Source organism: Cornus florida, unplaced genomic scaffold, assembly GCF_030987335.1.
Source record: "Cornus florida cultivar Cherokee Brave unplaced genomic scaffold, ASM3098733v1 CherokeeBrave_3.0.0_Hap2_Chr01, whole genome shotgun sequence".
Lineage (NCBI taxonomy): Eukaryota > Viridiplantae > Streptophyta > Magnoliopsida > Cornales > Cornaceae > Cornus > Cornus florida.
Window position 1 is genome coordinate 119768964 of NW_026775571.1, and position 22192 is coordinate 119791155.

Genomic DNA, 22192 nt, shown 5'->3' on the forward strand with positions numbered 1-22192 from the left:
GGAAACCCAACAAATGATGGCTCTCTGGCCGGGCCAATTGTGTCGACGTGACACAATGGGAAGTTAATAGTTACCCATGATAACAAGTTACCTAACAAAATCGCGTGGAAGGTGACACAGTGGAAGAGCAAGAATATATATATATATATATAAATATATATATATATATCCAAAACATTGAGAATCAGCATTCTAAAATATGATAACCACTAGTGTTACACTCATGCTGCATATCAACATATGATGGATTTGATCTCAGGACAATCTCTTCCAAAATATTTCACTAAATATAAGGTCAAACAAAAATAAAAAAATCTTTTCTCTACCAGTCTTGAACCTTGGACCTGGGTTAAGTTAAAACCTAAAACCTATGTCGCGTAGTATATATAAAATTTTCTGAGTATAAATGTGTAATTTATCTGCAAACCTCCACTTGATGCCCAAGCCCGAATTATACTCTCAGGTGGATGGCCAATGGTTAGATCTTCTGTTAAACCGATTACTAAAGCATTAAGAAAGATCACGATGGTTTGTCAAATAGTGCAGAAGTATCAAAGCGACCGACCACTTCTCCTCTCAAAAGACGCATGGCAGCTCCTTGAGAGAATTTCCTCGCAAATAAAAAACAGGGAACAAATGTAGAATTATTTTTGCACCACTCTATCCGGTACTCGGTCTCATAATAGACATGGTTGACATCCTGTTAAATTGAACCAGACAAGTAAATGAACAGACAAGTAAATGAACCAAACACTTGATAAGAAACAGGAAAAGACAACAGTGCAAATTAAACAACTGCAAAATCAAGAAAAAAAAAATATTGTGAAAGCCCATACAATAAGCAAAAGAACTTGGCCTTCTAAAATGATTATTTTTCTTTGTTCTTTTTTTTTTTTTTCTCTCTCTCCATTCTCCTCTTCTTTTTTATTTTTTTATTTTTTAGGTACCACAACAATATGACAAAGTTAACTAGTAGACTGTGACACTAGTATTAATGGAGAAAAAGGTAAGGTAAGAACCGAGCTTCTGAGGTGGTTAGAAAGTGGGATTTCATATTCAGAATTTGAAATCATAAAACTAGATGGAATTGTTCACCAGTTTATTGAAGGGCAGTAACTGCTTTCAGGCAGGAGAATGACATCAAATAGACTATTCAGATATGTGTCATGTCTACACTTTATTGGTACGTGGGAGATGCAATCCTAGTTTTCTAAATTTATGAATGATTTGCTTTCCCCTACATCTGCCCAATTCCTCTTGAATAAAACCAAAGGGCATTTAAGTTTGTAAAGGAAGATTTATCAAAAGAAAATTTCAATATCCCAGTAAGCTTACCAACTAAAATTGAATACACAAACGTAGCCTGAAAAAATGCAAGGTTAATTGCAGGCTACCAAATGAATGGAGTGGATAAGGGACTAGTATTAGTCTATTAGACCTGTCAATGGATCGGATTTTGATCCGAATCCGATCTAATTAACCGGATATGAGAGAAACGATCAAACAAAGGGGAAGGGAGCTTGTCGGCCAACCACTGTAACTCTTACTGGAACCATCGCGCAGGTGAGTATTTTGTTTGCTTATTCTCTCTCTTTTTCCTTCTCTTCTTCCTTTTCTTCTTTCTCCATTATGAACCCCAACTTTCCTTCTTTCACAACAAAGTAATTTCAGATTCTTTTCCCTCTTCTTTTTCTTTCCTCTCTCTCTCTCTCTCTCTCTCTCTCTCTCTCTTTTCTTTTTCTCTCTTTAGAGTGATTTTATTTCTTTAACAAAAACCCAGTAGTTTATCTCACTGGTAACAAAAAGTTGTGAACCTCTTTCTTCAACCTTTAATTGGAAAATTTTAAACATATTTGCAGCAAACCATGTGATGCTGAGATTTGAGATTTGGTGTTAAATTTCTTGATTTGTCCAGAAGTGTATACTTCAAACGGCTTGGATCATCGGATCGGGCATCCAATAAAGTCCATATCGGATATGCATTCATTAAATGAAAACCCGTGGATTATCAGGTCAGATCACTTATTATGCTTATCCGATTCAGATCCAATCGATTGACCCATATCCGATCAGTTTACAGGTCTAACTAGTATGCAGGCACTGTTACGCACTTGATATGATACCATGGAGCCATGACAAGTTTGTAGAACAGAAGTCAAGTGCTTCTCCTACACGTTTTCATAGCATTATGCTTATCTGATTCGGATCCAATCGATTGACACATATCCAATCAGTTTACAGGTCTAACTAGTATGCCGGCACTGTTACGCACTTGATATGATACCATGGAGCCATGACAAGTTTGAAGAACAGAAGTCAAGTGCTTCTCCTACACGTTTTCATAGCATTATGCTTATCTGATTCGGATCCAATCAATTGACACATATCCAATCAGTTTACAGGTCTAACTAGTATGCCGGCACTGTTACGCACTTGATATGATACCATGGAGCCATGACAAGTTTGTAGAACAGAAGTCAAGTGCTTCTCCTACACATTTTCATAGCATTATGCTTATCTGATTCGGATACAATCGATTGACACATATCCGATCAGTTTACAGGTCTAACTAGTATGCAGGCACTGTTACGCACTTGATATGATACCATGGAGCCATGACAAGTTTGTAGAACAGAAGTCAAGTGCTTCTCCTACACGTTTTCATAGCATTTGCAACCATGTAGATTACACAGTGCACAACAGGATTGCAAAAATGGAGCAACCAAATACACAATAGCTTGCATTTCAAAACCAGATAAATAAATCAATACAACAATTTCATCAGTAAGTTGGAGCATACGTGAAAATCATATATCAGACTTATCTGTCTAGTAATCCACCATGTCATATATAATATATATTAACCATCAAGTAGGAGGGGAGAGTGCAAAACGATCACCTTTATTCTTTTGATATGTTCTGGGGCTGCAGTTGCGTAGCTAAATGTAAAAGGATGCCAACTATTCCCTTCCATATTTGTGGCAGAATGGTTCCATGAAGTGTAGGTCACTGTTCTTCGTTCAAGTTCACCTTCAAGGTCACTCATCTAAAAGAAGAGAAAAGAACAGAAACAAATGTGATTCTCCATTGGAATTTGTAAAACCAGTGATAACAATCCATATGGAAATGTCTCTACCCAAAAGAGAAGAAAAAATAAAATAAAAATAGAGAGAGAGAGAGAGAGAGAATGGAAATTTTAAATTAAAAGAAAAATGAGAGAGAACACCAAGAGATCTTGTTCAGAAGAACCACAATATCTAAAAAGCAGAAAATAATAATAATGAAAAAGTATAAAATAAACATAAATCTATTGCCTACTGCGAGTAATGTTGGCACATAGTGTTCATCCGGGATACAGTTGTGCTGCTTCTGAAGTTTCTGCATTTGAGATTCAGAACATAATCAGAACAAATTATTTTTTGTTAGAGAAAGCCGGGGCTATTAGAGAAACAACAAAGGCAAATGGAAATATCAAGAATGTTACAACAAATGCAGTGAACCCAAGAACAAATCATGAAACAGATAAATAAACACACCACAAACAACGAACACAAAGATTTAGCATGGTTTGACGCAAGTTGTGTCGTCCACAGTGAAGATCCAGCGAACGGTTTCACTATGCGAAAAACAGGAGATTACAAGTTTCAGCCCCCCAAACCCTAGCTCTCGCTTTCACTCTCTCTCACTTTTCTGTGATTTTCAGTGTCTCTCAATATCCCACTCCAAACCCTAAATGCCCTTATATAACCCTTATATAATGGGCTACAAGAGAGTACTAAACAGGGTCCACGACCCGCAAGCAAAAAAAAAAGTAAAAAAGTTTTCCTCAGCTCCTATTATGTGAAACTATTTCTCATATCATTTTGTTTTCTAATAATGCACAACCTTCAAAAACTTATTTGTTTAAGGGCACATCCAAAGGTTTTAATAAAATATAATGCGGGTAAGTACATAAATGAAGGCATATTTCCCTAGAGTGTAGCAGTTTGAGTAAAAGAAGTTCTCTTTTTTCTTTTTCTTCTCTTTTCCTTTGACAAGTAGAAAACAGGAGATTGAAAAGATATGTGAAATCAAGATGTTTCCCATAATAAGAATTAGTTCAGATTATTAGAATGGTAGAGATTTTCCTCAGGGGGAAGTCATACTTAACACATCTTCATGAACACCGGAAGGGATGAAAGGGCTTCTATTATAGGGTAACTAGGGTTCCTTCAATCTGAACAGTAAATAATCTTTGGTATCTTTTAAGACGCGCCTTCATTATACATTAAACATCAAAATCATAAAGAATGGGGCAACAAGTGAATAAAGCTACAGCGGGAGAGAGAGAGGGGGGGGGGGGGGGGGGGGGGAGGGAAAAAGTGTGATGATGCCTTCCTATATTTCAAGAGGAACTTGTAAATCAAATTTTCAATAATGAGGCTCCCAGAGGTATCTTGCATGAGTTGCCCCTTAGGCATATATGATATATTCATGCATACCGTTGAGTTCATATCTATTGCATAGCCTTTGTCCCACTATTTGGAGTTAGTTAATCCTAGATTTTAATTAAGCTCTTTTGACGGCCACAGTATCTGCTATAATTATAAGCAACTAAAACTGTCCTCACTACCTCAACCATCTTGGTCCTCGCTTCTATGGCCTGCCAAACACCTTCAACCTGAACCATGTCAGTCACACTCATGCAATTACTGTACCTCAAAGTATATGCCAAAAAGATCTTGATCAATTTTCTATAATCTTGTCAGGAATTGATGCTACCATTAAATATAGGATTAAAGTTTCAGAGTGAGAAGTAGCAAACCCAAGAGATCAAGGAACACCTTGAAAGATATTAAATATATATATATTTAATATATATAATGTAAAAATGATCAAATCAGTATAGTACGGTTTGCTAAGAAGCACGGACATGGATACGGGACACGGACACGGCAAATCCAAAAAAATTAGGACACGGACACGACAAGGACACGGCAAATAGTATATATATATATATATATATATATATAATGTAGTACTTTAAAAATTACTGAGTGTTACTATTTTTCATCAACCTCATAATGAAAAAAATACACAAATCATAACTCATCTAGTGTAATAGTGTAATGACTGGCCCTTAAATATCTATTTGTTTTGTCTAAAATTGCATATCAACCTTACAAGTTTAAAATTATTATGTACTGACCACATAAGTGAGTAACAGTTGTTAAATAACTTCACATATTTATACTTTAACCCAATTTTCTTTCAAAAATTATCTTTTAGACCACCGAAAATAAGACACACGTGTCGAACACACACCCCTTGCTTGTCGGACGCGTGTCTGCGGAGTGTTCGTGCTGTGTCCAAGCCGTATCCGAAAATTAAAAAAATTAAAAAATTCCAGACGCGTTTTTTGGTGTGTTCGACACGTGTCGGGGCGTGTCCGACGCGTGTCAGTGTCCGACACGTGTCGAACATGGATTCTTCGCCCATTTTGGCGTGTCCGTGCTTCCTAGACGGTTTGTAACTTTGTATATAAACCGTTGAGAGCAAGCATTTGCCCATGAATACATAATTATATGCCAGGGAAAAATAATAATAATAATTGTTGCAAATTTACGATTGAGAAGTAATTAACAACTAAAAAAAAAATTGACCAGCGAATAAAATTGAAGGAAAGGTCCTCAAATTCCTATTTAAACCTGGAAACAAAAATCACTTACAATATTCAGCTTTCCCTTACTCGCATCTATGGGTGGGCGTCTCTGCAAAGTCATAAACATTTGTATAAGTTATTAACTTAGTATATAATTGAAGCACATTAAAAATCAGTGCATAGTTGACAATCCCTCAAGATTAACATTTATATGCAAGTTATTGAAGATTTTCCTCAGTGGAGGAAAATCTTCAATACAAGTGAATGTTGCTTTAATTGATGAACACACAAGCAGGACCTTGAGCAAAGACAAACACATGTATGTCCCCGCATGCAGAAGTCATTATTTGCTAGTGGACAGAGTTCACATGGTGGGTTTTTAACTAAATAAGGATTTCTTTTTACCCCTCAAGAACATTATACAGTAACGTTACATCTAGAAGTTTCAAGAGTCATAAAAAAAAAACTTCTTAATATATTAGTACAGATGCAAGTATAGAACAGTGCAAAAGATAATCATGAGTAAATTATGCTTTTTGCTAGGAAAGTGGGAAACACATTAATTTTTTAAATAATTGGCTTTACATTAAAAATGATTGTATCTTGGTAAAAAGAAACCAAAAATAAATAAAAAAGAAAGAATGATGGTTGAGATTTAAGACATGAAATGTCACATCATATACCTTGCAAGATTTCCTGAAGACAAGAAAGATGACCTCATCATTTGCAATTACTTCTGCATGTCTCCGAACTAAAGTGACCCACTGAAATTTCCAAACATCAAGTCAGATCATAGAAAAAGCATATCATATCCTCCATGTGATAGTGACTTTTCTTTGATAACAACAACAAAAATTATGATATTGATAACAGTAATAACAGTAATAACAGTAATAGTGACTTGATTCATATCTAAATATTATGACTAATTTTGGAGGAGTCAGTTTTGCTCAGTCAGACAGGTCCTAGGTATTCATAACATTGTAAAATTAAATAAATAATACAGCATTTATAATACAAAATAGTAAGGAAATGTTCCATATCCCAGAAAATACAACCATTTCACAATATTTTATACCTTTCAACCATTTGAATCTTGTCCTCTAGAAGTAGAACCAAACCAACACAGAAATGGACCTGCCCCTCCAAACGACAGCATAAAATCAATTATATAGTCTCATAAGATAAATCCAACCATCATTACTGTCGTTTGTGGTGATGGTTCCATTTTCTGTCAAGGCTCTTGCCTTACAGCTCCAAATGCCTTATAAGACAATGGAATGGTTCAAATTTAATGGGAGTATGGGATAATTAAGAAAGCACTTAATGGCTAATGCTCTAACCAATTTTGTTCATCCTAACATCTTAAATGGCAAGGATAATGTGCTCAAATCATGACCCCCCAGAAAGCTCCGTTGGGTATATCTTTTGTTGTGAGCAATTTGGTGATTAATTTAAACCAAAATCTAAGATGCATAACCTGTGATCCTTTACGCCATTTGTTCAGTGGTATGACAGGTGACATCTCCGGGTTGTAGCGGTCTTCCTTTTTATCAAGAAAGCTAGAAGACGAACAGAATAAATAACTCAACACAAATAGGTTAAAATGCTAAGCTACGTGTTTCAAAGAAATTCTACATTGGCGAGGAATTATCTACAGAGAAATCAGTGCCGATCACATTAAAAACTAAAGCCATTTATCTACCTGTCCACAAAACTCCTTGGAGAAGCCATAAGATAGTCGTATATATAGCTAAAGTTGTACAAAGGAACACAGCTGCACAATTTAGATATGAAACCAATAGTTACTATAAACAATTTAGATATTTCTTGAATTGAAAAGGATAAATTTGGAATTATGGATTGCTAGGAAAATGTTCAAGATCCACAAAGAATGAAAGAAAAACTAATTGTAGAATCAAAATGTTAGAAATTTGTCTAAAATTTATTTATGACATGACAAAAATCTTTTGGATACAAAAGTGTGATGGTGAAGCTTCCAAAGGAAGCTTTGAAATTCTTGGGCAACAAGAATAATTCTTGGGCAGCAAGTGTCATTTGGCTTCCAAAGGAAGCTGTGAAATATACTTGGACACTAGTATTTTTGGGCTATATATAGCCTTGCACACATTTGATGAAAGGCATCCGAGAGGCATCCAAGAGTAAGACAATATTCGGATCAAGAGAGTATATTGGTTTTCTGTGTGTGAGAAAATCCTTTTGTGTATACAATCTTCGAGAGAGAGTTGAAGTTTGTATTTGGATGGGTTTTTCTCTTTGTGTAAACCATATACTATTTGGGGTATTTCTTGAGTGTTGAGTGAGTTTTCTTTGTTGGTGAGTGAGTGGTGTGAGAAGAGAGATTATTGTGAGGAAGAACCAAAACGTTCTTCAGTTTGTAATCTTCTTCTCTATAGTGATACGAATCATCATCGCCCGTGGACGTAACCCTATTTGTGAGGGTGAACCACGTATAAATCCTTGTCTCATTTGTGTGTGCCTATTTATTTTCTTGTCATTATTTTTCTCTTATTCTCATAAACTCATATTCGATCCTTATTTCATAACAAACTGATATCAGAGTTCGGGTTTGTGTATTGTGTACAGATACTGTTCACAGGTACTATTCGGTACTGTTCACAGATACGGTACTATTCACAGAGAAATTTTTTTGGGGAGTTTTTTGAGATGTTGACAAAATACGAGGTTGAGAAATTTGATGGCAAGATTAGTTTCAGCCTTTGGCGCATTAAGATGCAAGCCCTGCTCACTCAGCAAGGTAATGGCAAAGGAAGAGTTAGAAAGAGGAGTTACGATCCTAGTTTTCAAAAGGGTTGTGAGGGGACTACACAACGTGGTGGGAGAATGAAATCCGTTTTCAGATAGCAACCGAAATTGTAGCAGTCCTTACAGGAAGGCAGACCCATGAGGACAGGTGTGATATTGACTTGCAATAATCTTAATGGCAATGAGATAGTCCATTCGAGTGCCATTAAGATGTGTGGGAGGCAAGTAGTTGGTCACAACAGAGATGCGAAGAAAAGTCAAGGACGTCCTATTCTCCACAAGGGTGAGACGATGACTTTTCACTACCAACCGGTGGTTTGTGGGCGGTTGGAGAAGGTTGCTAAAGGAGATGTCAAACTCAGAGTATCTGATGTTGCTTTTGGTAAGCATTTAGAGTTTGACAGAAATACTGGAAATATGCTTGTGGCTGCACAAGACATGCATGGGTTGAAGAATGAGAGCCCGAGGGTTAAGTTTGAGGATGACTCAAACTTAACTATAATTCTTTATTAATTTGTTTTGTGTTGGAGATGATGATGGCATTATTTTTATTACTCACATTGTGTTGAAGAAAGACTCTTTATGATGTTGTCTTATCATTTGTGCTAAGGTGGAGAAATTTTGCCAAGAATGGAGTTTTGTTGAAATTGTGACTCATTCGAAATTTTTGCCAAGGTAGAGAATTTTAGTCAAGGTGGAGATTTGTTAGAAATTTGTCTAAAATTTATTTATGACATGACAAAAATCTTTTGGATACAAAAATGTGATGGTGAAGCTTCCAAATTAGCTTCCAAAGGAAGCTTTGAAATTCTTGGGCAACAAGAATAATTCTTGAACAGCAAGTGTCATTTGGCTTCCAAAGGAAGCTGTGAAATATACTTGGACACCAAGTGTTTTTGGGCTATATATAGCCTTGCACACATTTGATGAAAGGCATCCGAGAGGCATCCGAGAGTAAGACAATATTCGGATCAAAAGAGTATATTGGTTTTCTGTGTGTGAGAAAATCCTTTTGTGTGCACAATCTTCGAGAGAGAGTTGAAGTTTGTATTTGGATGGGTTTTTCTTTTTGCGTAAACCACATACTATTTGGAGTATTTCTTGAGTGTTGAGTGAGTCTTCTTTGTTGGTGAGTGAGTGATATGAGGAGAGATTATTGTGAGGAAGAACCAAAACGTTCTTCAGTTTGTAATCTTCTTCTTTATAGTGATACAAATCATCATCGCCCGTGGACATAGCCCTATTTGTGAGGGTGAACCACGTATATATCCTTGTCTCATTTGTGTGTGCCTATTTATTTTCTTGTCATTATTTTTCTCTTGTTCTCATAAACTCCTATACTATCCTTATTTCATAACACAAAATAAGCTGATCATATGTCAATTAGAAGAAGGAACCGATATGAAAGATTTTACAGCACACTTAGAATCATGAAATGGTTTTAAAAATCCCCAATATTTCACTTTTTACACACTACCTAATAGCATGTATAAATCCTTAAAAACCGAAGTGTATGCACTCAATAGTATTTTAGTAAAGTTTTAACGTTTTATATCAAGATTAAGTTTTCTGTCCTTCTACGAGCAGACATTATTCGTAGGGTGTGTATCAACCCACATTGGCATTCTTACACAAAATCTATTAGCATATACATATCCATCAAGCCTAAGTTACACACTCATTAGCATTTAACTCTTGTCTTTTTTTACTTTTCATAGAAGTTTATGGAAGCTAAAGCTTAAAATCAATAGACGACCAACTTTCATGACTTCTAAATTTTATTTGACAGTAGCGAACCCCTATCTCACAGTTTTCCATTTCCAATCAATGCTTAAAAGGGCAAGACCATGTCGAGGTAAGGATTAATCATATATAATTTACATTGTTCTCATAGAACAGAAGAGGGAGGAGGAGAATAGAATTTGGTATATATGTCACTATCAAATGAATATGCAACATAAAGCTATTCCATTTACCTGGAAAAAAAAGAAAAACATAAAGGTATTCCAAAGGACAAACAAATAACCATATCTTTTACTAGTTCAAAGCCAAAGTATTCATTGAAAATAATGTCTGATATACATATTAAAGGGGCTACATCTATGATGATTGATGAATGAACAAATTCAGTTGTTCCAATGGTAAGGACACCAACCTGTCCGACAAGAGAACAAATCTCCTATTTGCTGGATCCTCAAGAGCTGCTCGAAGTAACAATCTCTCAGCTTGAATCATACTTGATTCTCCCCATGCCACCTGCAACATCAACCAATTATAACAACAACAACAACAACTCAATAGCCAGTACGCAAGAGAAATCAAAATAATTAGTTAATCAGAACTCTTTTTCTTTTCTTTTTTCTTTTTTCCTAAAAAATGGATGTACAAATAAACAAAGAAAGTAAACTTTTAAAAGCTTAATTTTTTTAATAATTGGGGAAAAAAAAAAATCACTAACCAGTGCCCCAAACTAAATAGCTTTGACGTGAGAGCTCATTATTTTCTATAAAGCAAAAAATCATAAACAATCAAATTCAACCTTCATTATAATTATCTTTTCTTGTCCTAAATTTAGTCAGCAACAAAACAATCCATATAATAAAGAAGAAAATCCATACTTCTTAAAAAATTCTTCCATGGCATTAGAAAGAAAATTAGAAACGCTCATCACCTTGATGCTATTGCTCAATTGGCGATTGTAAAAGAAAGGCGACCTCGTGGTTGTTTCGTCGAACATAAACCCAGGCTCGGAGTGAATATGTACCGAGAAATTAGCCACATCAGCGTTCTACAAAATCCAGTTAATCCAATATAACCATAAGAATTCAAAGAAAAAGATGAGAAAACTTCAAATTTTCCTAGCTTGTATTTTCTCAGGAAAATTGTGCGACATACCTGGAAGAAATTTCCCCAGAGAAAATCGAGAGGTAGGTTTCGACGCGCGAGAAACAAGAAAGCAATCTTTGGAGGTCCTTCGAAGCTGTCATCTGGAATTCGATATCTGCGAGATGAGGAGAAGAGTTGGGATTGGGAGTGTTGTAGTCTAAGAAGAGCGAATACACAGAGACCAATCGTGAAAGCGATCACGAGCTTCCAACTCAGCCAGAACACTTGGCGTATGGATAACAACGAAGCCTTCTTCGTCATGGTTAGTACTCGCAGTACAGGACCAGCTCTTCCACCTGCAATTCAAAACTAAAGTACAAAAAGGATAATCAGACCATATACAATATTGTTAGAGAGAAATTCGAGAGAGAGAGAGAGAGAGGAGTTTACATTGAAGGGGTCGTTTCTGGAGTGATTCAAAGGGAATCATTTGAGAAAGTCGAAACTAAGGAATTTGTTTTCTTTCTCTTCTCGAATGGGGAAGAAAACGCGGTCGCTACAGCAGATGAAGTTTATTGTGCAACGGCACGTCGGCAAGTGGCAACCAGAGAAGACGTCGTCGTTTTCTTTGTGTGAAAGGATATGCGGCGTTTTATCTTTTAGGGGACCGCCACAATGAGGCCGGTATGTCCATGGGCTGTGCGGCCCAAATTAGAAGGGCCTGGATTGTTCATTGAAAACGAGCGCCTACAAGTCACGAGAAGCAATAAGAGAAGTGGGTGAGACAAGAGGACTCACGAGAATTTGTGGAGTACAGAAATTTAATAGTAAAGTTGAGTGAGTTATTTTTGGTACAAAATGAAGTTGAGAGAGGGGTAACACGGAAGGAACTGAGTTTTTTTTTTATTTTTTTTATTTTTGATGTTTGGTATGCGTTTTATTTTTGGTGTTTTTGTTTTTATTGGTAGTAAAAAAATATTTGTTTTGCATAGTGCAGAAACATTTCTTGAATAGTGATCAAAAATTGAAACATCAATTTAGTATTTTTATATGTTTTCACATGGTAGTTTTTGGTACTGCAGTGATGAACAATAAATTTTTTAAATTAAAAAAAAACTTGTAGATGTCATTTTTAAATTAATCATTATATTTTTTAACCTTACAACATTTTTTTACCAAATATGTTTTTATATTTTTTTCTTTCAAAAATCTTACAACAAATGAATGTTACTTAAACATACTTCTAATTACTATTCAAAACACTTATTTTGTTTCAAGTTAAAACAAACCTCGTAAACAAATTGCTTATCAAAAAGTTATATATTTTAATAGTATTCGTCGCTAGTCAATTATGTTTCAAGATCTGAAAAATTATATGAGAAAAGGCAAACTTGTATAGTGAGATTTTCTTAACTAATTTTAGTGAGGACAATGGTAAAATTTTATGAATATATAATATAATAAAATAAAATTTTAAACTACCAAGTATGTAATGCCAAAAAAATAAAAAATAAAATAAAATCAATGGGTGGAATGCCCCCACTAACCCCGCGGAGCGATTTGAAAGCCATAAGATTCCGCAAATTAAGGAAAAAATTAAAATTTGGTTCTTAGTAGCCCCCACGCCATACCATCTAAACAAACGGACAAACATGAGCACCATTTCCATGTAGTGATAGATATTTTTGCAGGGTACAAAGGATATTTCCGTCAATTGGGTAAAATTTTGTTGGGCCTCATCAGTTTGGTCACTAAATCATCATCGCAATCACTGTAACGCATACCCCTTATCCATGGAATCCTCTAAAATTCTCCCACTGTCTCACCTCTCCTCCTTTTTCCCTCCAAGACCAAACAGAACTGCATCTTACCCTTTTAGGCCATGGTCGACACGAAAAACATCTCAAATCACTCCTCGCTGCCAAAAGATGTATGTGCCTGGTGAGTAGTCTCTCTTCTTAGTGTGCATATATATGTGTGTGTTTGTGTGTGCTTTTCTTTTGATGATGTCTGTTGCAGGATTTGGAGAAGCATCCCCAGAAGCCAAGGCAGCCAAAAACCTCCACAATTTCTTCACTTATGTTGCCGTCAGGATCGTTACTGCACAGCTTGAGGTTTTTCTTCCTCTTATTTCTTTATTCACATATATGTGTTCTTGTGTGAATTTACCAATTGCACAAATATACATCAATAGGGTGTCCTCGATTCGGATTGGATCCATTTAGGAGTTGGAACTAAACAATTCTAACAGTTCCATAAATATTGAAATAAAATAAATCAAAAGTACCTAAGAAACCAATGGAACCTAACTGACAGTTAGGTTGTACATTTTTGGACTGAAAATTAAAATGAAATCTTATTATTCTATATATTATACCCCATATAATATATGTATAGAAATAGAATAATAGCTTCTTCTTTTTTCGGTAATTAGAATAATAGCTTATTATTAGTGTTTGTTTTCCATATATCTTGTTATTATATGGAGTGATTCAAACATAATATATTAATAGTCTTCTAAGACTTCAAACCAGAACCCAAACGCCCCTTATAGATTATTAAAAAACATGGAAACTGACTGAAAAAACAGAACCACACTGACTGGTCCTAGTTTTTTTTTTTTTCGTTTTTTTTTGTGCACCCCTAAGCCCTAGCACGTGCATTTCTCATTCTTGGTCCTAGTTTTGCATCCTACTAATTTATTGTATGGCAGCTAAGGACCTATCACTGTCTTCTTAAATAGTGTATATTTTTACAGTAAATAGTGTATGCATGTACGGAACAAACACAAATTTGGTGTATGATCAAGTATATTTGGATAATATCATTGGTTAACAGTCTTTTGACAGAGCAGAGCTACAACACAGAGGCACACGAGGAGTTGATGGGATTTTTGAGTAAACACTCATTAAATGATGGAGACAAGTTCTGTGCTGATTTGATGAGAGAATCTCCCAGGCATAAAAGTTTAGGTATGTTTATTTAACAGTTAATTTTACATTTCTACTCACGAATTTAAACCAGAATCCATTTTTCTGTATAGTCCTCTAGTTATTGTATCTGATTGAAAGTTCTTTGTAATTCATTAATGAAGTAATCAATCAAGCATATCGGTTTATAATGCTTAAAATATAACTCGACAAACATATCAGCTTTGTGTGTGCAGTTTTTGCCTTGCTATAATCACTAAGATACCGTCAATCATTGTGAACTAGTATCATTATATACTATTTCTCTTATAAAATGTTTTGGCATTTCCAAGAAATACTTTTTCTAACACCTCTATTTTCACCTTGGCTACTATTCGTAATATAAACTTATTTAAAAGGTAGGACCTTTTATGCTAATAATGATATAATAAAAAGGTAATTGCACAAAAGCAAGAATTAATTCCAAAATGGCTTGTCTGTTTTGGATTTTAGGGTATGAGGTTATTTTGTTCAATGAGTGGTCGATTTCATATTTCTCGGTTGAATTTGTGGGTTGACGTTTTTCCCTATATGTAATTGATCACCGTTGAATTTGGATTTTACTTTTTAGATTGCTTTGATGAGGGGTTCCTCAGTAGAGTCTTCTGATACGGGTTGATTCAGGTCAGATATTAATAAGTGGCTAATTCTTTGGAATGTTTGTTGCAGAGTGTCCTAATTTATATTTAGGGGTCTTACTTCTTAGGCAGTCTGCACAGGATGAACGTAGGGGACTTGTTTGGGATTGGCAGAGTAGAAACTATTCATGCTGATCTCAAAATAGGACGGGTGGATTTTGGTGATATGAGACTCTGTCTCGGATAAATTTATTGGTTGTAGAGGACTGCAATCTTATATCCTCACTGATACCAGAGCAATGAACTAATTATCTTTAGTTTCCTTTTGGGTTCTTGTTTTGTGATTGGTAATTGCACAAAAGCAAGAATTAATTCCAAAAGGGCTTGTGATGTGATTCAGGAAGGCCATTGGCCAACATACTAGTTGCTATTCTGTCTTGAATCTACTTCTAAGTGCACCCTAGTGAAAGCAGTTACTTTCTAAAAAGGTGCTAAATGCTGTAGATTGTACTACTTGTATTTAAAGCACTTTCCACAAACTTTGATTTAATTTCCAGTACCTTATATGAATTATGATGAAGTGATCTTCTGGAAAGTGTCTTTCAATTTCAATTTCTTTTTTAGTATGCTACGTTCACTATCTGATTAATACCTCCTACAAATTGAATGCTATGTGATATGATAAGTGAGTTGTATCTTGAGTTTGAGAATAATATAGCTCTGACCTCTGAGATTTTACATGTGTTATGGTTGGATCTGTGGGAATTACTATATGGCTCCTGAATTGCAGCTCTGCGCATATTAGAGGTCAGTATATCGCATCTTGCAAATTGAAAATGTCTTCTTCGTTTTGCTAATCTTTTTAGACTTTAATTTCTTTAAATTTAAATCAGAATCCGACATTTTTATCCAGGTTCGATCTGCATATTGTAAGAATGATTTTGAGTGGGACAACTTGAAGCGGTTGGCATTTAAGGTTAAAAATTCATTGTTTTTTTTGTTGTTGTTATTTTTTCTCGTTTATCTGATTGTTGTTCCTCTCATTTTCCTTTTTCTTTTTTTCTTTTTATTCTCTGGGTTGTATTTTTGCAGATGGTGGATGAATCCAACACAAAACTGATGAGGGAATATGTCTTAGAAACTAGCCAGGAAAACGAGTAGTGATCTCTCTGTGAAAGTATAATCTTTATGGACTAATAATAGAAGTGCTCATGGTCAAATTTAAGGATTTTGGTTTTCTCATGCAATATATAATGTGGAAATTCTAGATTTTTAACTATGTAAACTATTTTCTTGCCAGAAAACATGAATTATGAATCAGTGAATAATTTATGGGGGAAAACAATGCACTAGTAGTTTTACCATATACACTCTTTCCTTCTTTACTCTTTTTATTTTTTTTGTTTTTTCCCCTCTACCTTCCTTCATATCAAGTTGTCTATTTAAAAGAGAATTCCAAGTTTTGAGCCCTAGACTTCATCCAAGTAAATGAAGAACAAAATGGAACCTTCCATTGCAGCACTAGGTAACTAAGTATTAATATGTAATCCTAAAATGTTGCATTTTGACTCTTTGATAGTCATAGTAGTAATGAAACATTGTGTTGGACTGTTTGCCACGGCTCACAGCAATGAAGTACATTATGGAAAATGATTAATATTAGATCCACTGATGCAGCTATTAAAAGGGGCTCAAACTAGTAGTTTACATGAGATGAAGTAATTAAAAATAATTTAACAAATTTAAGGTGTATGATAGAAAGGCAAAAATAATAAAATTAACGTGATCAACTTCAATTCATATAGAAGACAAGAATGATTGGATGATGTTGAATTAAAAATTTAATTTATGATTGAAAAGAAACTCATTTTGAATTCTAAATTTATGATCAAATAATAGTAAATTTCACACATTTTGGGGTCATTTAAGATTTCCATTTTGAGTAAGCTTTTTTTTTTTTTTTTTTTTTTTTCTTACCATATTGAAGTGTATTTCGCAACTTCATTGTTTAAGTTAAAAGTAGTGATTTTTCTTTTAAAACTAGCCCATTTTTTTTTAATAATTGAATAACTTTTTAAAGAGTATAGGGTTTTTAAAATAAGTTGAGAATTTATGATCAAAATTTTAAAATTGTGATTTTTTTTATATTTTATATTAGCTTTTTTAAATAATTGGATAACTTTTTAAAGATTACATGGTCTTTTTTTATAATCAAAATTTGAGTTTATAATCAAAATTTGAAAGTAACTGAAGAAGAAATTAGTGGAATTGAAATCAGACCCAGATGACATTGGTTGGGCTCCGAAAATTGAGAAAAATGATAGAACAACATGATTTACAACTTCTAATTCCGACTATACCTTCTTCTTAAAGATGAAATATTTTTTAGATTTCCAAAGAGACCAACATAGAAAGGCAGCCAAACTAAAAGATCGTCCAGTGTTGGAATCTAAGGATGTTTAAATTTTGTCTGATTACATTCTGAATTAACCTCCCTCATAAACGAAATTCCTTTTTTTTTTTTTTCCCGAATAATTAAAAGAAATTCGGTTTTTCACTTGGAAATCTATGTATTAGGAGAGTTCTTTCGGTTCCTCTTTTCTACAGAAAACTTTCATCCTCTTTTGCACTCTGAGAATCCGACTCTGCTTGGGGTAAATCCTGATAATCTCATTTCCGTCTGTTCTTTGCGAACATTTTTTTTGAATTTTTTTTTTTCTTTTCTCATCCATATATGTACAAACACAAATACATTTCTTGATTCACGTTTCTGGATTATCATATATTCTACATATATTTGAAATGCACAAATATATACACATAATTGTTTGTGTATAACTGAAACTAAAGTCACTCCTCCAATTTTTATGGTAATTATAATTACTTTTTTTATGTAAAAATAAATAAAAAATTGTTTTAGGGTTTTTAAACGATGGATATGGAACCATGGATGATTGAAATTCCAAGGAAGCTTGAGGTGGAATACAAGGATAAATTGGAGACCGTTTATGGTGTTGAAATTCACACTGATGCTATACTACTTGCTTGTAACATCATCACCTTCAAATACTCTGATGGTTGGCATCCCTTCCCTTTGTTGATTTCATATACTTTGCACTGCTTAGTGAATTTGTTTGGGATTGATAATGTCTGTCATTTATGTTTTCCTGTTATTTCTTCAGTTCTGCTGTCTAACGAGGGAGGAATTGGTGACAATCATGAGGCTTGGACACCAATGTGGAAGAGAAGGCTTTGGATTTTGACGAATGCTCGTTGTTGCGTACATTTGTTGAATGTGACGAATACTATAGAGAGAAGGATCCTGCTAAGAAGTTATGGTTTCCTCATGTAAGTGCTGCTTTTCTTCTCTGGATCATGCAAAGCTTTCATAGAACTAATATGAACATAACATGTATACATATATAGTCAATTTGGGTTGGTTTTTTATTTTTATTTTTTTATGGCTTCAGGTAAAAAGGGATTATGAAGATTTAATGAATAAGTGGGATGGCTTTATGTGGAAGTGGAAGCCCACAGTGTTATCCCAGAAGAGCTCTAAAGAAGAAAGAGCAGAAGAAACATGCATGTTGGAACAACCACACCAGATGTTGGTTTCGTGTTTAGAGGAGATGGAAGTTGCGAATGTGATGGACTCGACCCTACTCTTTGGGGTCGGTCAACGTCTTGGTACGGTTGTTACCAAGCTCATGCTAACGATTGACGAAAATTTTAAGCAAAACCTGACTGTTACTCCATGTCTAATTGCAAAGGTATGTATTATTTTGTATTCTTCAGTTTTATATAACTTGTGACGTTTGATATCTAAATCTGACTACAAAGTCTGGCGCTTTGATGACATATTTCAATTATTCAATGATGGGCAATGCAGGTAGCAAGTCTTCTGACTGGGATTCCTGCTTCATGCCTCCTTCATTTTTCAGAGCCGCCACTTCAGGGCCTTGAAACAAGACTGGCTAAAGGGCTAATTGGACAAGAGCATGTTCCATTTGTTATTAGCAATGCATTGTCAAGGCCTAGAGTTGACATTTCTTTTTTTAGATGGCTTTGGGCAGGGATGGACGGAGATCGCCAATGCTCTTGCTGAGCAACTTTTTGACGACAAAAAATGGTTGATAGCATTCGACTTGTCAGAATACTGACTCAGGATCTGTCTCACGCATCATTGGTTGTCCCTCCATTATAATCTTTCTGGATGGTCTCTTTCGTTTGCTTTTGCTCAGTATTTTATGTAGGGCTAATTATTTTGCTTTATGTTGGATTCTTCAGTTCCTTTAATCTGACAGATGGACTGCTCACAGAATCTGTGAAGAGTAGGCCTTTCACCGTAGTATTTTCTCACAATGTTGATAGGGCTCATCCTTCTGTTACTAACGTTCTGATTGAGATCATTAGCCATGGCAGAGTATCAAATGGCAAAGGAAGCACCACTGACTTCACCAAAACACTGATAATCATGACATCAAATGTTATGGATGGTAAATTCCAATGGCGACCCTGCAAATATGTACAAATGGTTCAAGAAATGCCGCTGAAAGACTTATCTCCGGATCCATTGTCTTCTGAGGGAGGTAAGTTGCATAAAGAAGGAGAGGATGTGTACATCTCTTGGTTTCAAGAAGCACATATGGGGTGTTTGTTTTTTAAGTGTTTTTTAAATTATTTTTTAATGCATTAGTTCAAATTTCTGTTTCCTGAATTAGTTTTTAACCAAACTATTCCATTGCTGATATCTTTGTTCCCTGTAACTTACAGGCGAGAAAACATTTCAGGCATGATTTGTTTGAAAAACTGGATGAGGTGATATTTTTTAAGCTCTTATCTTTTGAACACTATATGGCTGCTACCAGCCTCCAGCTGAGGGACATAGCCAGCTCCATGACTGAGAAAAGGCTGATTTTATACGCATCAGACGCTCCACTCAATTATATCTTGAGTGAGTCAGAAGTTCATCAAGTAAGTTTCTATTCTCCATCTAATATAATGGCTGGTTTGACTGAAGGGATGGAGAAATGGATGGATGGGAGCTATGAAGCACGGATACGACACGACATGGACACATTGACACATCGGCATAGACATGAGGGGAACACAATGAATAATAAATATTTTTTTATATGTGATAGTAAGACTAATATTACTTTTCATCAATTAAGAACGAAAAAATTCATATCATAACAACTAATGGATTTCAATGATAATTCTCTTATTTAATTAGGGAAAAAAAAAATGAAAGAAGAGAGAATAGGCTGAAATTTAATTTCTAAATCTCCTTTATAAAATTTGTTTTGGTAGGGGGGGTGGGGGGGTGTGGTGTTAAGCAGAATTTCTAAACCTTTTCTAACTTTGTTGAAATAAAGGAAAGAGAATTCATATACTACGAGGGAATCTTTTAGAAAGAAAAAACAAAGAATTAAGAAAATTACGGTGGTGTTGAGATAAAAGAAAAAGCTCTTTGTTGATAATAAATGAGAGAACCTGTTGATGACAAAAGGGGTTGGGATCAGAAGAGGACGAAAAAAAAAAAAAAAAAAAGTGAAAGAGGATTTATTGAAGGAGAAGAAAAATGTTTGCTGCCAACAGTAAGTTTCGATGATATTTTGTAGTAAGTTTGAAGCTTGGTTGTGAAAGAGAGCAATATTCTTACCATTTTCTCTTTGTGATCTTTTACAATTTGAAACAAGTAATAACCATGAAAATATCAAAATAGAATTGCTTGATAAATTACATTTAAAAAACATTTTATTCTTACCGTCTTTTATTGAATTTTTTTTATGAATCCTATTTTAATAAAAGGCGTATTTGCGACATGTCCGTTGTGTGATTGTTGTGTGTCAACATGTCCGTCACATGTTCACAGTTTGTCCGTTGTGTGTCAACATGTCCCTATGCGTCCACGACATGCCTGTGGTGAGGTCAACAAGGAAAATATTCTGACAAGTTTTTGGGCGTGTCTAAAACAGGCCATGTGCGTGTGCGACACAGACACTTCAACCTTTTTATTCTTGTTCGTACTTCTTGGGAAGGGAGAGTAGGAGAGATGGATAGGGCATCATAAGGAAAAAGGATGATGTCTAGGAAGCATGGAAACTCCCTTAAGGGTACGTTGTTGGTCGAACACATGTCCGACCCCACGGACGCGTGGGACACGACCCAACCCGTGACCAATATGGCTAGGAGTGTCCTTTAAATTTGTCAATTTTTTGTTCTCATTTCTTAACCTTCTCCATTTAGACAAAGTTGGCTGGAAAAAGAATCAATTATGATACGTGAATTTGAGTAACATTAGACTTGGGTTTTACAGAAATCATTGTATGTGTTACTTCATTTAATTTCAGCTGTGCTCATTAACAGTGCTATAAACTGTCAGAGTACAAGTTAATAATACGAGGGCTGGAGACACGTTAATTATGCTTGACATGCGCTTTGTCTTTTGCTGTGTTTAAGTTATGGACTTGTATTAATTGCTTCTCCTATTCTCTTAGATGGGTGAAGGAGAATTTGGTCCCTTCGTTATCTGATATGCTTGTAGAGAATGAGATAGATGATATGACCATGATTTACATTGATGCGCTGGTGAAATTGAGTAGCGTGGTAGGACATCAGGCAATTGATGTTGTAGTAAAGATACTATTTAATTCTATTGATGCACAATATGATCTGACAAATCGAGCTGGTGAAGCAGATCTAGTAGGCTGTCTTGCCAAGCATCTTGTCACCTACTTATCAAATTGACTTGTCTGAATACACAGAATCAGATTCACTTTTCCGGTTCTTAAATGGACAGTTGGAACTTTCATAGTAAGATTCCTTGTTATTGTCAGTTGGTTTTTTTAAATGTTCAAATTACCCGCGTGTACTTTTCATTCTATTGTTACCACGTACATGACTGATCACTTTTGTGGTATTCTGGTATAGTGGCCATGAGCAACGTGGTTTGTCACTCTTAGAGGATGTCAAACTGAGGCCACACAGCATCCTTCTCTTTTCCCAGGTAGTTTAGGCTCACATGTCTGTTTTCAGTGCTTTACTCATGATCCTTGATCACGGGATATATAGTACCAATGGAGGACTTACAGTAGACTTCAGAAACACTATTGTCATTTTTGCCTCGGATCTGGGAAACATGGCAATTCTTTCGCGATTTGTTGGTTATCCTGATCGCGGTAGTGTTTGGGATGTTGCTACTGAAGAGGTAAATAAATAGAAACAGCATAGTAGTAGTCTTGATAGTGGCAAGAGTTGGATATTTACTTTATCATGCATGTTGCTGCTTTGTCATTTTCTTCAAAACTCTCTCCTTTGGTTCATTTAGCAGGGAAAAAGAGGCTTTAGGTTTGAGTTGCTGAATCGCATGGATGAGATAGTTTTTT

The 22192-nt window shown here is 35.2% G+C and overlaps 3 protein-coding genes across 5 annotated transcripts; 2 read left to right on the forward strand and 1 right to left on the reverse strand.

Annotated features, from left to right (window-relative positions):
* Positions 1 to 120: 120 nt before the first annotated feature.
* On the reverse strand, positions 121 to 11870 carry LOC132267288 (glycosyltransferase BC10-like). Of its 2 annotated transcripts, XM_059768426.1 has the most exons (11): positions 11705 to 11864; positions 11324 to 11623; positions 11100 to 11216; positions 10584 to 10684; positions 7347 to 7418; positions 7122 to 7203; positions 6325 to 6405; positions 5709 to 5750; positions 3319 to 3378; positions 2900 to 3046; positions 121 to 700 (listed from the first exon to the last, which is right to left on the reverse strand). In XM_059768426.1, the coding sequence occupies exons 2-11, from the start codon at positions 11573 to 11575 to the stop codon at positions 521 to 523; spliced, it is 1134 nt and encodes a 377-aa protein (XP_059624409.1). In that variant the 5' UTR covers positions 11576 to 11623; positions 11705 to 11864; the 3' UTR covers positions 121 to 520. The 2 variants fall into 2 exon arrangements, with proteins under 2 accessions (XP_059624409.1, XP_059624414.1); XM_059768431.1 differs by lacking the exon at positions 121 to 700 and having other exon boundaries at positions 2916 to 3046; positions 3315 to 3378; positions 11705 to 11870.
* Positions 11871 to 12995: 1125 nt separating this feature from the next.
* On the forward strand, positions 12996 to 16167 carry LOC132267302 (chaperonin-like RBCX protein 1, chloroplastic). 2 transcript variants are annotated; one of them, XM_059768449.1, is made up of 6 exons: positions 12996 to 13195; positions 13274 to 13368; positions 14093 to 14226; positions 15592 to 15608; positions 15715 to 15777; positions 15894 to 16167. In XM_059768449.1, exons 1-6 carry the CDS (start codon positions 13187 to 13189, stop codon positions 15960 to 15962), a joined length of 387 nt encoding a protein of 128 aa, XP_059624432.1. In that variant the 5' UTR covers positions 12996 to 13186; the 3' UTR covers positions 15963 to 16167. The 2 variants fall into 2 exon arrangements, with proteins under 2 accessions (XP_059624432.1, XP_059624425.1); XM_059768442.1 differs by having other exon boundaries at positions 12999 to 13195; positions 14109 to 14226.
* Positions 16168 to 17733: 1566 nt separating this feature from the next.
* On the forward strand, positions 17734 to 19385 carry LOC132282098 (uncharacterized). The gene is made up of 4 exons (XM_059783727.1): positions 17734 to 17878; positions 18025 to 18149; positions 18272 to 18571; positions 18691 to 19385. The coding sequence occupies exons 1-4, from the start codon at positions 17734 to 17736 to the stop codon at positions 18904 to 18906; spliced, it is 786 nt and encodes a 261-aa protein (XP_059639710.1). The 3' UTR covers positions 18907 to 19385.
* The last annotated feature ends 2807 nt before the right edge of the window (positions 19386 to 22192 follow it).